The sequence below is a fragment of the Diabrotica virgifera genome, chromosome 8 (assembly GCF_917563875.1).
Source record: "Diabrotica virgifera virgifera chromosome 8, PGI_DIABVI_V3a".
NCBI lineage: Eukaryota > Metazoa > Arthropoda > Insecta > Coleoptera > Chrysomelidae > Diabrotica > Diabrotica virgifera.
Genome location: NC_065450.1, coordinates 142,827,396 through 142,845,193, shown reverse-complemented (window position 1 = coordinate 142,845,193; position 17,798 = coordinate 142,827,396). Strand labels below are relative to the sequence as shown.

The window sequence follows — 17,798 nt, the reverse complement described above, 5'->3', positions numbered from 1 at the left end:
GGATCTTGGTATCCGATTCCCATGATCAGTAGAGTTTCCACTATTTTTTGTGTACACCGTAATGACTTATCTAGGGGTACTCTATGAGTCTTTAATGCAGTGGTTCCCCGTTGCCTTCTGCATCCTTCCACCGTTGACCATCCTTGGTTCATCCGCCTTCAAGACCGATTTCTCGATCTCAGGACAAAAAAAATGCCCTTCCACATACTAGCTCATCCGCCCGAAGCCGTTGGCCAGTAAGTGGTGGGATTGCTTATACCGGCAATCATTCGGTAGATTTCACCATATCTGGTTACCCTCACTTAGTTTAGCCTGCAGACCAATGCAGTTGCCCGGGATGTGGCACGAGGAGCCATAAATGAGAGTTGGATGTCTTATGGGGTCCAGTTATCAAGAACCATCTCCCGTCTATGACGCTCGATGTGGCCGTTCCGATAGAAAGGTACTACCCCTATAACACATCCCATACATCCCAACTTCTTCATTACAAAAATATAAAGGTTTGTTATGTTATACGGGGTATTTACAAAGTTATAACCAATTTTGTATGAAATTCGTAACAAGTTCAACTCCCTGTATAAATAAAAATAAGCACAACTGCAATGGTTTATTAATGCCATATTTTTTTATTTATTGTCAAAAATTTCAAGAATTATTGACATTGCTAATTTTCTTTATATCAAATAAAGGGTGAGTTAAAACGCAAGTACATTATTTTCTCAGTAATGTTAAATGGAATTTAAATGGTATTTTATATCATTATTGAAAAGTAACATTACCGTACTTTAATTTTTATATAACATAGCCTATGTCCAAATTTATTAGTTTTCGAGATATTTTCATTTTTCAGAGCCAATTCTTTTAGGTCTAAATGTATCTAAATTTTAAGTAAGCCATGACTGAATTGACAACTGACGATTACTGATTATCAATCCGGTAATCAATGTAACAATGTAGCAAATAAAGAAATAAAAATAATTTATTAGTAATACATTTTACAAAAAAAAAATCACAACATTTTGTGAAGACAATTAAACACTACTTTTGTATGTAAATGTAACAATGTAACAAATAAAGAACGAAAAATAATTTATCAGTAATACATTTTGCAAAAAAAAACATGCTTGAAAAAGTTAGAAGCTACTTTTAAAACAATATTTTTAATATTTAATTACATAAGGTGTTCAAAATTACCTGCTAACACATTTATGCACGCCTAAACACGATCATTGAATTCATTATATTTTTCATCTCATCCCCTGTTGTTGAAGGTATTTTATAAACTTCATTATTAACGGAACCCCAAAACAATCAGTCCAGTTTATTAAATTCTGGTGATTTGGGTGGCCACGCTACTGGTCCATTGAAAAATGAATATATCTCGAAAACTAATAAATTTAGACATAGGGAATGTTATCTAAAAATTAAAGTGCGGTAATAGTACTTTTCAGTAGTGATATAAAATACAATGTTCCATTTAAAATTACTGAGAAAATAATGTACTTGCGTTTTGACTCACCCTGTATTTGATATAAAGAAAATTAGCAATATCAATCATTATTGAAAATGTTGATAATACGTAAAAAATATGGCATTAAAAAACCATTGCTGTTTTGCTTATTTTTATTTATACAGGGAGTGAAACTTGTTTCGATTTTAATATAAAATTGGTTATAACTTTGTAAATACCCTGTATAACATAACAAATCTTTATATTTTTGTGATGGAGAAGTTAACAGGATTTCGAATTTGAAATAAAATATAGGGTAAGGGAAAATGAAAATGTAGTATGTCAAAGTGTGTAAATAATTTATTTCCTTAGCTGAGCGCTTTCGACATAAACGTCATCATCGGAGCTAATGGTCAAATACTAAAAAAGTACCGCTACATAGAGGTGTAAACAAGTGCATCTTAGGAATGTAAATTTGATTTTTAAATTGTGAATGCTAACTTAGTCCTCCGTACAACAGCAAACAGCAAAAAAAAAACAGAAAGAAACGGCCACATACACACCGAGAGAAAAAAATTCTTGACATAAAGAAACTTTATTAATATTTAAGAAAGATCGACTTGGCATATTGCCTAAGAAGTATATCTTTGTAGGTAAGATATAATTTTCTAAAATATTTCAAATAAATTCTACTATAGCCAAAGAAATATATCTTAAACATGATTGAACTATCACTTTCTGGCAAACTTCAAACCCATTTATCAGAAAGAAATTACACTTGATGTTAATTAATTTTATTAGTCATAAAAATATATTTTCTACACATTAGAAAACTATTCTTTCTGAACAATAATATTTCTTAGTAAGGAATATTATTATTTTACTATTAATAATTAATTTATTTAATGTTAAGAAATATAGTTCGCAGAGATAAACGTATATTTAGAGTTAAGTTAATATTTCTTGAAAATAAAGTGATATTACATACGGCGAAATAAATCATTGTGTTAAGGTAAAATCATTATTTATTAATAAAACATGATATAAAACGTTATTATTACATACAAATATTTTCTCCACTCTTAAACCACTGGCTTCTACACAACAATAAAAGGATGGAGAGGCAAATCCAACTTCCTCAAATTTTCCTTCTTTTGTTAATAGCACTTTGTATATCAGCAGTTCACTAAAACAAAATCGTTATGTAGAAAGAGTAAACTTACTTTAATAAATTTTTTTTTATAAAGATATAATAGATATTTATTTTGACAATTTTAGGAAATACAAAAAAAAAACAAATACACGGCCCCACATAAGAACTATTAATACTAATAATAATCAATCATATTTATGTAGTTCAAACATGGCATTATTTAACCTACACATCTTTGTTTATTTTTTTCTTTTTGTTAATGAAATATTAATTATTTATCTGTATAATATTAAGTCACACAATAAACATTGTTTAGCTAAAACAAGAGGGAAAATACAACCAATGTAAAACATTGAAGCAGACATAATAATATGTAATTTTCTTAATTTTTATAATCTAAAAGAGACAGCATACCTAATCATTAAGAAATTTTATTACGGGAAAGTATTATTAGTTTACATCTAAGTCATTTAATACATATTAACTGATTCACGGTTTTCGGCAATAACATTTCTTAACCATAAACATATATTTCTTTTAGACTAAATGATATCTTTATCTCAAATAAATTAACAGAAAAAATCCTCAGCGTTGCACCCGCCATGTTTGATATAGCGTTGTATTGTATATTTTTATAGAAGACGATACATTCAAGAAACCTATTATAGTTGATACATAAGTATACACATTTTTAAAAAGGTAGGTACTTACATGTATGAAGTTCTACCATTTTTGGAAGGCCCCGCAGTTGGTTAATAACTCCTTTCTTAATATTGTTCTGAAGCTATATATTATATCATTCTGTCCAATCTTTAAATTGTGGCATATTTCCCAGTTAGAATAATAAGCTCCTTTATTTCAGAGTCGTCCATCATTATACCTAAAAAGCATATAAAGATACTATTATGTTTCTTTTTTAACCAATCGGATACGCAACAATATTATTATTACATCTTAAATTACTCAATTTACTCTTATTTAATATCTATATATGTACGTACCTTCAAAATATCCATTAATTTTTAAAGTACACCAATAAATCCAACATCCATCTATATGAACATGAACATATCACGCCATCTTGACAAACACTGACGACTAAATCATAAATAGTTAATCTGCGCAATTCTTTTGTGGAAGAAAATCTCTTTGCAAGTAATATTCCGTCATTAATGACAAAGGTTTTATTTTATAACCACAGTTACTACAGAGGGTATTTCTGAAGAATTATTTCTTGTGGTTTAAAATATTTATTTGATTGCAAGAAAATTTCTTGTTCACAAATATAAATATGGATTAACTTAACATTATATTTCTTATACTGCAAAATATTTGTAGTTTTCAATTTAAGAAATAAAAACTTTAGGATAAGAAAATTAAATGTAACCAATAATGCATTTCTTAGTATTGAAGAAATTATCTGTAAGAAATTATTGAGTTGTGTTTAAAAAACTCGTTTCTTTATGTGTGAACCGGTATGTTTAAGTTAATAGGATATGTTTACTTTTAAGAAATATTGCTCAAAGAAATCGGTGTTTTAGGAGAAAAGAAATAATTGTTCTCTCGGTGCACGTTGCACAAAAACATATAAATTCATGGTACGGGTGTCGATATCACCCGTCCATCCTTGGCCTAGTAACAACAGCTGACTGACCCGGTCATGAACAAAGTTTATAATTTCTTGTGCAACGTGTATGTGGCCGTTTCTTTCTGTTTTTTTTTTGCTGTTTGCTGTTGTACGGAGGACTAAGTTAGCATTCACAATTTAAAAATCAAATTTACATTCCTAAGATGCACTTGTTTACACCTCTATGTAGCGGTACTTTTTTAGTATTTGACCATTAGCTCCGATGATGACGTTTATGTCGAAAGCGCTCAGCTAAGGAAATACATTATTTACACACTTTGACATACTACATTTTCATTTTCCCTTATTCATTCAAGTGTCTACAAACTTATCAGTCTTTCAACTAAAAATATAGGGTGTTCCATTTAAGAAAACATAAGTTTTGGTCTGCCACTGTGTTATCGAACACGCTGTAACATTCTAACTAATTTTGTAATGTGAAGCTCAAAGGTGGCTAAAATTTTTGTTATTGACGTTTATTGCTATCTATTACTATAACGGGTCTATTGAGCTTTACCCCACTAATCAATCACGCTGTATAAAAAATATTAAAGTAATTTTGAAAATACACTGTGTAATAATATAAATAAAATATTATCAACAAATTAAGGCCAAAAATGCACAATTTTGAGAATTTTTCGTCTACTACTAAAAAGTAAACTTGCGACTTGCGTCGCAAATGTTGATTTAAAAGTGTCGCTTAGAAAACTAGTAGTCCACACAGTCCACAGTACATAGTCCTTTTTGGAAGATGATTATAAAGTCTTAAAAATGGTCTTAACGACTTCGTTTGAGCGAGTCTACCACTTTCTGAATAATTTTAGAATGCAGGTTGGACGCGTTTTCGCGTCCCGCGTCATTTACATATTTACGTTATCGGACTAACGAAACGCGGCTGTAAATTTTTCGGACGAGATCCACAATCTTCATTTATTAAATATAAGTAGTTTAATTTGAAAATTAAGAGTTTTGTAATAACAAAACTACCGCCCTAGAGTAACATCTTGCGGGTGTCGGATTTTGTTATTACAAAACTCTTAATTTTAAATTTAAAGTAGGTAATTATATTTAATTATTAAAGACTGTCGATCTCTTGTCCGTCAAATTTACAGCGGCGTTTCGTTAGTCCGACGAAGTAAATATGTTAATGACGTGGGACGCGGAAAAGCGTCCAACCTGCACTCTAAAATTTTTCAGAAAGTGGTAGACGCGCTCAAACGAAGCAGTTAAGACCATTTATAAGACTTTTGTAATCATTTTCCAAAAAGGACGATGTACAGGGTTATTCACTATATTTTGACCCCCCCGTAAACTGCTTTATTTACAGAATTATAAGAAAATGTAAAATACAAAAGTTATTCAATTTTTAAAATATGATTTTTTGACATATATAACATACTAGTGACGTCATCCATCTGGGCGTGATGACGTAATTTACTATTTTTTTAAATGAGAATAAGGGTCGTGTGCTAGCTCGTTTGAAAGGTAATTCAATTCTCTATTCAGTAATATAAACATTAAGATAATTATTTATACAGGGTGTTAAAAAAAATTTTGGATTAAATTAATTGACACAAAAAGAAGAATGTATGTAATTTATTCAATTTAAAATACATTTTGCTGCTTTTAGAAAACAGAAATAAAAGTTTATTGCACAAATAAACATTGATTTTTGCTTAAATTCAATGTTCAAACTGTCAAGAGGCAGATAGGTGACAGCTTGAACATTGAATTTAAGTGAAAAATAATGTTTATTTGTTCAATAAACATTTATTTCTGTTTTCTGACAGCAGTAGAATGTATTTTGAATTAAATAAATTACATACATTCTTCGTTTTGTGTCAAATAATTTAATTAAAAAGAATTTTTTTGGACACCCTGTATAATTAATCATGTTAATGTTTATATTAGTGAATAGTGAATTGAATAACCTTTCAAATGAGCTAGCACTCGACCCCTATTCCCATTTAAAAAAATAGTCGATTACGTCATCACGCCCAAATGGATGACGTCACTAGTACGATATATATGTCAAAAAATCATAATTTAAAAATCGAATACCTTTTGTATTTAACATTTTTTCTAATTCTGTAAATAAAGCAGTTTACAGGGGGTCAAAATATAGTGAGTGAATAACCCTGTACTGTGGACTATAGTGTAAAAAACCTAAAATTTTGTCAGTTCTAGTAAATGTTGATAATTATTGTAAAAATAAACCTTGAGATTACATGGAAAGTTTATTCTTATAGTATTATTTCTTGTAATTGAAAAATGTTACAATTTTTTTCATATAAACAAATAGAGTAACTTTTTCGCTATTGGCCAAAGAAAAAATATATTTCTTCATATACACAAATTAAAAATTAAAAATTTGTCGATAACAGTTAGGAACGAAGTCAGTCGCTTTTATTTAAATTCATAGCTTGTTTCTCTATAACAATTAAAAAAGGTAATAAACGGCATTTGAAAAATCCAGCAATGAAGTTTTAATGCACTAAGTTTGAAAAAGATTGCCTATGGTAGGGGAGCCCAAACGGGGATTTTTGCAGTTACTCGAGTGCGTCAGATTATGACATGGGGAGAAACCTTGCACGATGCAAATGTACCCCTAACATATATTGGATCTTTATAGGGAAGTTCGTTAAGGGGGGGTCAGAAAAAAAATCTATCCCTAGAAAAACTGGAAATCGTCAGATTAAGGTAAGGTAAGTAAAGCACATACATGCAGAACAGTGTATATTTATAGACCAGAGAAATTAGCAATTAAATAGCCTCTTTCGTGACATGCGTTGATACAGGTATCTAAGAACTGCTTTGGGTAAATTTGGTTACAACAGTATCCAATATAAAAATTATGCAAAAGATCAAACGTACTTTTTATCTTATAAACAATATATAAACAATTAAAGATCGCTAGTTGATTTTAAATATTAAAGGTGGAGACCGGTATGCTATACGGAAATGTGATACAATTTTGCTGAAGAAGCATAGAAAATTCTTTAAAATGAGTGTTTGAAAAGTTATTTTTGTTAATTTGTTGCTTAGTTATTGGAAAAATACCTTCAAAAGTCGATTTTTTGAAAATCATTAATAACTTTTCTAAAAATACACAAAAAACTTTAATGTCGCGTGAGTTTAGCAACAACATCACAAGTAAATAATTGATGGATTCGACCGTTACTTGATGGAAGTTCATTTTATCTAATAATAAAACACTGAAAACGTTTGTTTTCTATACTTCCACAGAATTTATTATGACTAAGTGACTACAGCTGTTTCGGCAGAGTGCCTTTCTCAAGTGATATAGTTTACAATGTGTTTGCCTTTTTAAGTCTTCAACTGAAGAGGTTGAGGAGTGGGGAGCTGTTTGTCTCGAGTTGGTCATTCAGAATTATATCTGTATTTTTCAGTTTATTAATTTCCATAGATTCTAAAAAAGATAGCTTAAGGCCTTTATTTTGAATATGCAGAATTTGAAACTCTTCATTGAAAGAATGATTATGATCTAGAAGGTGAAGTGCGTATGTAGAAGTGTCTGTTTTTCTATTGTTGAATGCCCTTTTGTGTTCTGCTATCCGTTTGTCAAAAGTTCTGCCAGTTTGACCGATGTACGTTTTCGGACAGTCACCACACGTTAGTTCGTACACACCACTCTGTAGTTGCTTTCTTTTTCGGCTTTTATTGTTCTTAATATATTTGCTTAAGTTGTTGTTAGTTCTGAAAGCTGGTGTTATAACAAAAAATAACTTCGAGATAGAACTAAACATCATTAAACAAATAGCAGTAAACAACGGCTATAACGAACAAACAGTTAACAAAATTCTAAACCAAAAACTCCATAAGAAAGCCCTGAAATTAGTGTATCCACCACCACAGAAAGAACCCAGTACCTTCTGCTCTCTCACATATACTGGCAAGATAACAACAAAAATAGCCAGATACATAAAAAAGAAAGGAATAACACCAGCTTTCAGAACTAACAACAACTTAAGCAAATATATTAAGAACTATAAAAGCCGAAAGAGAAAGCAACTACAGAGTGGTGTGTACAAACTAACGTGTGGTGACTGTCCAAAAACCTACATCGGTCAAACTGGCAGAACTTTTGACAAACGGATAGCAGAACACAAAAGGGCATTCAACAATAGAAAAACAGACACTTCTACATACGCACTTTACCTTCTAGATCATAATCATTATTTCAATGAAGAGTTTCAAATTCTGCATATTTAAAATAAAGGCCTTAAGCTCTCTTTTTTAGAATCTATGGAAATTAATAAACTGAAAAATACAGATATAATTCTGAATGACCAACTCGAAACAAACAGCTCCCCACTCCTCAACCTCTTCAGTTGAAGACTTAAAAAGGCAAACACATTGTAAACTATATCACTTGAGAAAGGCACTCTGCCGAAACTGCTGTATTCACTTAGTTATAATAAATTCTGTGGAAGTATAGGAAACAAACGTTTTCAGTGTTTTATTATTAGACATCACAAGTATTCAGCTATTAAAAGTTCAAGAAGTTTCACTTAATAGTTATTGCAAAACTGAAATTGTTTATCCCAAAGAACTTTTATCTACGGCGTTATTATGCGTAAACTATTAGGTCCACATAAATTCTGAAGACATCAAATCAAAGAGAAAGGCTCATTTTATCAAATTAGATCATTTCTTGGTTAAAAAGTTTATAATAAATGTTGTAAAATAATTTTGAAAAAGTAGTGTTATTTTAAGCTTACAAACAATTAAAATAACTCAGACGCATTAACATGTATAGGAAGTTAATTTTTTTTTATTCAACATGTTGGTATTATTATACAAATTGAGACAAAAATATAATACCACGACACTTAAAACCCGAGTTAGCCACTTTTTTTCAAAAATTAGCCGGGGCTTTGTTTATAAACATTAGAAAATTTGAAAAGAAACACTGAAACGACTGAAAGATCACGTTTATACAAAAAAATATTCACAACGATTATTGTAAAAATGAGCCATCCATGATGCGCCAATATGAAGGGATTAAAAGTAAAGCGATTCTTACCCTCTTGATTTTATTATCGAAAACTTAATTCACAATTACACATTTATAAAAGGCGCAATACTTTCGGATCTTACCAACGAAAATTGATGTTCTTTTTCCAAATACCAAATACTAAATTCGTATTTGGCGTCATTCAAAAATCGTGACGCGAGTGGTAAACTTCCGGTATACATACCGTATACATTTGTATCTGTAGAGTAGGGAGGGTGCGTCAAGTCCCACAGCACTTAGGTCCCAATTGACCCACTGTGCATCCTCCCAGGGGGTTGTCGTCCTTAGTTCATTATCCATCCTGCCATTTCCAGGAAGGCGGACAAATCACCAGGTGACATCTTCCCTATGTCGGCAGGTGTTATACCGTATACATATTATACTTTCATAGTAAACTTGATCCTGAATTCTCTGTTTGACTGGTTTCAGGGTGATTTCAACTATAGATCCCGAATTTTAAATAATTAACTGGGTTTAGGTCGTTTCAACCCTAGAGGGGTAATTTATTAAGTTTTTCTTAAAAATAAAATGCGACACATGCTTTTATGGTGAAACTAAATATAGATTCCAGATGTTCTATCATTGGCTAGTTTCGGGGTGGATTCAACACTAGGGGTGACTTTTAAATTTCTTTCAAAAATTATGATACATATGACACGTATGTTTTTATAATAAAACTAAGTATAGATTCCGAATTTTATATTATTGGTTGGGATGGGAGTAGTTTCAACCCTTTGGGGTTGATTTGTTCAGTTTAAAAAAAGTAGAGTGCGTCACATGCTTTTATGGAAAATCTGAGTATAGATTCAGAATTTTATATTATTGGTTGGGCTCGGGGTGGTTTCAACCCTTTGGGGTTGATTATTTGTTCTGTTTTTTTTAATCTATAGCGAAACATGTTTTAATACTAAAACTAAATCAGTTAGATTCCGAATTTTAAATTAGTGGGGTGGTTTGGCGGTATTTGCTGGGTTTGGAGTCATTTAAACCCTGTAGGGGTAGATTTATCTAGTTTTTCCAAAAAATAAAGTGCCATACGTATTTTTATGGTAAAACCAAGTATAGATTCCCAGTTTTATATCATTGGTTCGGTTCGGGATGTTTCAACCCTTAAGGGTTGATTTATTTTGATTTTTTTAATCTAGTGCTAAACATGTTTTTATACTAAAACTAAATCATGTAGATTCCGAATTTTAAATTAGTGGGGTGGTTTGGCGGTATTTGCTGGGTTTGGGGTAATTTCAACCCTATAGGGAGTCGATTTATCCAGTTTTTTCAAAAAATAAACTGCGATACGTATTTTTATGGTAAAACTAAGTATAGATTCCGAATTTCATATCATTGGTGCGGTTTGGGGTGGTTTCAACCCTTAAGGGTTGATTTATTCTGTTTTTTTTTAATCTAGTGCGAAACATGTGTTTATACAAAAACTAAATCATGTAGATTCCGAATTTTAAATTAGTGGGGTGGTTTGGCGGTATTTGCTGGGTTTGGGGTCATTTCGACCCTCTAGGGGTAGATTTATTTAGTTTTTCCAAAAATAAAGTGCGATACCTATTTTATGATAAAACTAAGTATATATTCCGAATTTTATGTCACTGGTTCGGATCGAGGTGGTTTCAACACTTTGGGGTTGATTTGGTCAGTTTTTTCAAAAAATATTGTACGGCAGATTTTTTTATACTAAAACTAAATATAGATTCCTAATTTTTAATTCTTCACTGGCTTAATTGTGGTTTTTAAACTACACAGGTTGATGACGTAATCGATGATTTTTTTAAATGAGAATAGGGGTCATGTGATAGCTCATTTGAAATGGTATTCAATTTTTTATTCACGAATATAAACATTAACATAATTATTTATAAAGGGTGTCCAAAAAAATTAAAATGTTGTATTGTTTTAATTAAATTAATTGACACAAAAAGAAGAATGTATGCAAATTTGTTTAATTCTAAATACATTGTACTGCTGTCAGAAAACAAAAAAAAAGTTGTTTGAAAATAAACATTGATTTTCGCTTAAACGAAATGTTCAAACTGCCAAGAGGGCAAGAGGCAGGTGAGTGGCAGCTTTAACATTGAATTTAAGCAAAAAACAATATTATTTATTTGTCAAATATACATTTTTTTCTGTTTTCTGATAACAGTAAAATGTATTTTGAACTAAATAAATTACGTACATTCTTCTTTTTGTCTCAATTAATTAATTAATTTTTTTTTAAACTCCCTTTATAAATAATTATGTTAATGTTTATATTATTAAATAGAGAATTGAATACCCTTTCAAATGAGCCATTACATGACCAATATTCTCATTTAAAAAATCATCGATTACGTCATCACGCCCAGGTGTATGACGTCACTAGTATGATATATATGCCAGAAAATCGAAATTTAAAAATAAAAATCGACCTGTTTCAAAATTTTTCCTTAAAGTCGCTGGTTTACGAAATAATGAATTTATGCTTCACTTTATGGACGCACTGTAATATGTATATTACGGTATACCGCAACCTTACCACTCGCCTCGCGATTTTTTTATGACGCCAAATACGAATTTAGTATTTGGCGACAAATTTTCATATCAAGCGATGAGAAGTATTCACTTCAAAAATAACATCAATTTTCGTTCATTACAACCGGAGGTATTGTGACTTTTATAAATGTGTAGTTGTGAATTAAGTTTTTGATAATAAAATCAAGAGGGAAAGAATCGCTTTACTTTTAAACCCTTCACTTTGGCGCATCATGGACGGCTTATTTTTACAATAATCGTTTTGAATTTTTTTTGTATAAACATGACCCTTCAGTCGTTTAAACGCTGCTTTTTAAATTTTCTAATGTTTATAAACAAAGCCCCGGTGAATTTTTGAAAAAAAGTGGCTAACTCGAGTTTTAGGGGTCGTAGTCGTAGGACATTATATTTTTGTGTCAGTTTGTATAAGAATACCAACATGCCAAATAAAAAAAAATTAACTTCCTACATGTTATTGCGTCTGAGTTATTTTAATTGTTTATAAGCTTAAAATAACACTACTTTTTCAAAATTATTTTACAACATTTATTATAAACTTTTTAATCAAGAAATGATCTAATTTGATAAAATGAGCCTTTCTCTTTGATTCAATGTCTTGGAAATTTATGTAGACCTAATAGTTTACGCATAATAACGCCATAGATAAAAGCTTTTTGGGATAAACAATTTCAATTTTGCAATAACTATTAAGTGAAACTTCTTGAAATTTTAATAGCTGAATACTTGTGATATTGTTGCTAAACTCACGCGACATTAAAGTTTTTTGTGTATTTTTAGAAGAGATATTAATTATTTTCAAAAAATCGAATTTTGAAGCTATTTTCCCAATAACTAAGCAACAAATTAACAAAAATTACTTTTCAAACACTCATTTTAAAGAATTTTCTATGCTTCTTCAGCAAAATTGTATCACCTTTCCATATAGCTTACCGGTCTCCATCTTTAATATTTAAAATCAAATGGCGATTTTTAATTGTTTCTATATTGTTTATAAGTTAAAAAGTAAGTTTGATCTTTTGCATAATTTTTATATTGGATAATGTTGTAACTAAATTTACTCAAAGCCGTTCTTAGATACCTGTATCAACGGATGTCACGGGAAAATCCTTAGTTCTCTGGTCTAGTATATGTATTAAAAATCTGACGGCTTGAGCGGGTGTAAGGAAATTGGTGAGTCACACAGTTTCACAAGCAATAAGCAAATATTTCGAGAAATAAAAGGCAGATCGAAAAACTAAAAAAAAAACGTTTTCAATATTTTTTAAAAATCTATGAAATGATACCAAACACGACCCCCACGGAGAGGAGTTGGGGTTAAATTTAAAATTTTATATAAGTTCAAAGTCAAAATAAAGTTCGCCATTGGATAGCCAGGAAAAAGTCCTGGACTACTAGTACTTTTCTTTGATCCTAACCTCTACATGTTGCCAGTTAACCAGTAACTCCAGGAATTTAAATACCCGGTAAATCTTATAATTTTTCGAGTTTGTGCCTCTCTATCGGAAAAACTCTCCATCAGACCGAGATCTACCCATGAGAACTTTTCATCAGGATGCTTCAAAGGGTACTTTCCCACAGTGTGAACTAAATCCACTGGACCTAAGTTCCATAAGGTTTGTGCGGGTTACTTTGAATTACTCCTTTTGGTTTAAAAATAGATTTTAAAAGTTTATTGTGGATATTTTCTTAAATGTGACAGTTGTCAAAACTAGGAAACTGGTTGCAATTAAACAGAAACAATCTTGTTCTTTTTGTTTTTGGTTTCGCTGCAAGGCGATTACCAGCACGATTTATAAGCGATCTTGACGTAGTCTGGCTCTAAACCATACCAAAATCGCTGACTATGTTCTTGTAAGAAGCTTTTGATATTTTGATGAGGTGTGATGATACAATTAAATGAGATTAATTGGGTCAGGTTAAGTATGATTAAAAATTAAAACATAAATTAAATGACAAATAGCAACATATAACACGAATACATATAAACAGTTGAGCCTTGCAATTTGTAAGCTGATTTTGTTAATTGCTAGAAAACGCATTGCAGGTTATAAGCTTATTTGGTTAATTGCAAGAAAACGCATAATTACATTGACTGATTCTTCCGTTAAGGAACTTAGAAAATTGTATATAGAGAGCGGTGTTTTGAAGTTCATGGAAATGAATTTTGTGTATATATCAAAATTCGGAATCACATTAATCGGGCATTTAAAAAAGATGTACTTTAGATCCTCAAGACGACCACATTCACAAAAAGGATTATCTCTTATATTCATTTTATACACATGTTGTTTTGTTAAACAATGGCATGTGCGAATTCTAATGATGGTGGTAATGTGTCTTCTATTTCTATATGGAAAATTTGAATACCAAGGTTTTGTGGGAAAGAAGTCCTGAATTGTTTTGTATTGCGAAGTCTTCTTCTGGACTAAAGATTTCGATTTTTCTTGATACCATTTTGTAATTTTTCCTCTGATGACTGATAGGGCATCCTGGGAATCCAGTTGTACTTCCATTGGTACATTCAGGTCTCTTCCTATTGTTGCCAGTATGTCAGCCTGGGTGTTACCAAATATATTAGAGTGTCCAGGTATCCAGGAAAGGAGAATTTTGGTGCCATTCTCATTGGCTGGAGATATAAGTTTCTTTGTTTTTAGGGCCCTTATATCTGCTGAAGGAAATATGTTACATGTTTTAATATTGATTATTGCATTGAGCGAATCAGAAAATATTATAGCTTTCTTTAGATGTTTTGTAGTTTCGATTTCCACTGCTTGATGTATTGCTATATTCTCTGCTTTGCTTATGCTTAGAGCTACTTAAAAAAGTTCCCACTCTAATTTTTTGCAGTAGAAAATTATCACTGTAATAATAATCTAATTGGACAGAATTAAACACGTGATAAAAAAATCTTACTACATGATTGGAAGTTAAAAGCAATAAAAAATAATCGCTGTAATTTTTATTCTTGTAGGTTTCTATTGGTCAGAATCTCTATGAATTAAATTATCAACGTCATATTCGTTCTTACCTACTATACATACAAATCATTAAATGTATGTTTTAGAATCAAGATTAGCTTCAACGGTTTTTTTCTGAAAAAACATGATACTTTTTCATTTGATACGTTTTGTGACAGTGTGGGTAATCTTCTTCTGTCATGAAACAACAAGTTCTAATATTGGCCTAAGATGTGATATGATTCCCGAAGGAGTTACATCTCTAAAAAATAAAGACAATCACAATCGATACAAGATTGAAATATCTGGAAACCCAGAATTTTATATTCCAGGAGAACAGTATACAGGTAACTTTTTTTACTATATTTAAATTTGGTGCTCACATTTTCAAGTTAAATTATCAATAAAATCTTTTTAAATTACGAAGTGTACGTAAATATAAATTTACTCTACATTTACTCATAAAAATTACTTTCACACCCTTCAGATAGGGTGTGTCCAAGGAACAGATGACCTCCTCCTTGTCTTTTAAAAATCCGTTCAAATCAAAATTCTTTTTCCACCCTCTTTCTCTCAACGAATCATCTTTTAGTCCTTCAAAAAACCAAAATTCGGAGTTCTCAAGAAATGACTTTTAACTTTCTACCAAATTTGTTTTCGATAAAATGCTAACGATGGTTTTGCATAGAATAAACTTTCTACATTTCCACAAGTTCCAGAAAAACGATTTGACACACATAGTTCAGAGCAATAAGGAAACAAAATACCCTGTTGGTGACACAACGCCCTCCATGCCGAAACCAAATTTTCTGAGTAGTATGGACATCTATATTAATAATCTACATGTTTCCTGCAGCCGATTTTGATTATATGTATACACCGTTCTTAGGCGTCAACGCCCTTCGGTAGGGATCTATGAAGGAGTATCACTAAGGGCCAATTTGTCATATCGAGTTCAACTCCAGTTTAACCTGAACTTCTAGTAAACGTCAGTTTAAAGTCAAAATCGTCTTTCTCAATTCCCGTTCAACCGATGGCAGTTTAAACTTGAACGGTGGAATTCGGCCGTTCAAAGATTTCAGAACTCAGTTCAGATGATTTCATGGACTACGCATGCGTTGTATTAACACGAAACGCTGTCATAATATAAATATATCCTATTTTATTATATTAAGCCTAACGATAAACGATAACATTATTTGTGTTTTATAATATTTATTTATAATTATTAAAATGACTATTTGATTATAAATACTTAAATTTAACTTTATTCAAAAACAGCATAAAAAAGGTAGTTCAAAATGGCGACAGGTTTTTACCTTTTACCATCTATTGGCATTTCTCGAAAGCTGTAGAACGAGCACTGACATGAACGCGCAATGAGAAATGCATTCCAAAGAGAACCGGAGATCACCCGTGAACCCGGTTCAACTGAACCATAGATTAACGCAGGTATGAGAAATCGACCCTAAGACGCAAGCCCTTATCTCTTGCCGTACCGCTCCTCCATAGGCCGATCCGACGCCAGTTTATCCAGACCAAGCTGTAGACTCTATCGAGTTTTATACTACGGCGTTGGCCTTTTATAAATTTCATGACCTAGCTGAGGCTCGAACCAGCGACCGCAAATCGCAAATCCACTAAACTTGTCGATCGACTGCGCCCCAGCTAACTGGACCGTCAAGACCGACTTTGATTTTGATTGACCCGATTTTGATTATATGCATAATTATAAACAAATGAAGATCAAAAAACGGTAAATTTTCGCTTTTTTCGTCTATAACCAAAAAGTTAAATATTTTAAACAAATTTGAGAGTGAGAAACTCATAAACCGTATAAAAAAACTTCAATATGGCGTTCGCTGAATATGTCTATCCTTATTGGTTGCTTAGAAAATTGCAAAATAAATCATAAATTTTGAGATTTTATAAATATTCATAACTTATGTAAAAATTAATTTGGAACGTTCTTATTACACGAAATTCTGAGACTTCTGGTGCTTAAATCATACCCTAAATTTCAAAGCAATTGGTCAATTAGTTTAAAAGGTATTTAATTTGTTTATCCCAAATTAATTTTTTTTGCAACGCTATAAGTCAGAAAACGATGAAGTTACACTAATACTTTGGATGGTCTATGAAAGAAGAAGATTTATACTATTAATTTAATTAAAAAAAAGTGACAAAAAATAATTGTAAATACTGCAAAATTATTTTGCAAAAACATGTGAATTAAAAAAAGATTTCGTCCCTAATTGTCCTAGGACAATTGTTTTTCTTTCTAAATGTGTATAAAAATTCAGTCTTTCCAAATATGAAAAAATAATTTTTCTACGGGTAATGGTAAAAAGTTATTCTAATTTTTTATAAGTAAGCAAAAAATCGACGTGTTTTTGTAAAATAATTTTACACTGTTTAAAATTACTTTTTGTAATATTTTTTAATTAAGTCAACAGTATAAATGTTTTTTTTTTCATAGACTGTCAGAAGTCTTACTGTAACCTCATAATTTTCTGACTTATAGTGTTGCAAAAAAATGAATTTGGGATAAACAAATTAAATAACTTTTAAACTATTTGACCAATTACTTTGAAATTTAAAATATAATTTAAGCACCAGAACTCTCAGCAATTCGTGTAATAAGAAGGTTCTAAGTTAACCCTATATTGCATAGCGTTGCTTTAAGGCAGCACCAAAATTAACTTCCGTTAGAAAACTAACCTTTAATTATTAAGTGAATTTAAACTGCATGTTGTGTTCTGAAAGATACATTCTATCTATGTAATTACACAATCTCCTACGTCATTATGTCAAGCCAAGTTTTTGGCGGCAAAAGTTCGTGGGCGTTGCCAGTCGTGTGTTATAAGCGAGAGGTAGAATATCTTTCAACTTGTTTTCTTGTTGTACACCATTTTTGAACGTAAAATTAGTTACTTTTTGTAATAAGCTTATGCGAGGGAAGTAATTACTAGTAATTTTATAATTTTAAATATAAAATAAGAATCACAAATCAAGTTGTAAACAGGTGTTTCTTT

General features: G+C 31.0%; 1 protein-coding gene across 1 annotated transcript in view; it reads left to right on the top strand.

Moving 5' to 3' along the window:
• The window catches only part of LOC114334145 (spondin-1-like), a 124,340-nt gene that overhangs the window by 3,589 nt on the left and 102,953 nt on the right, over nt 1-17,798 (top strand). The window contains 1 exon segment of the mRNA XM_050658492.1: nt 14,871-15,110. Within this exon segment, the coding sequence (XP_050514449.1) occupies nt 14,909-15,110 (202 nt within the window). The 5' untranslated portion in view covers nt 14,871-14,908.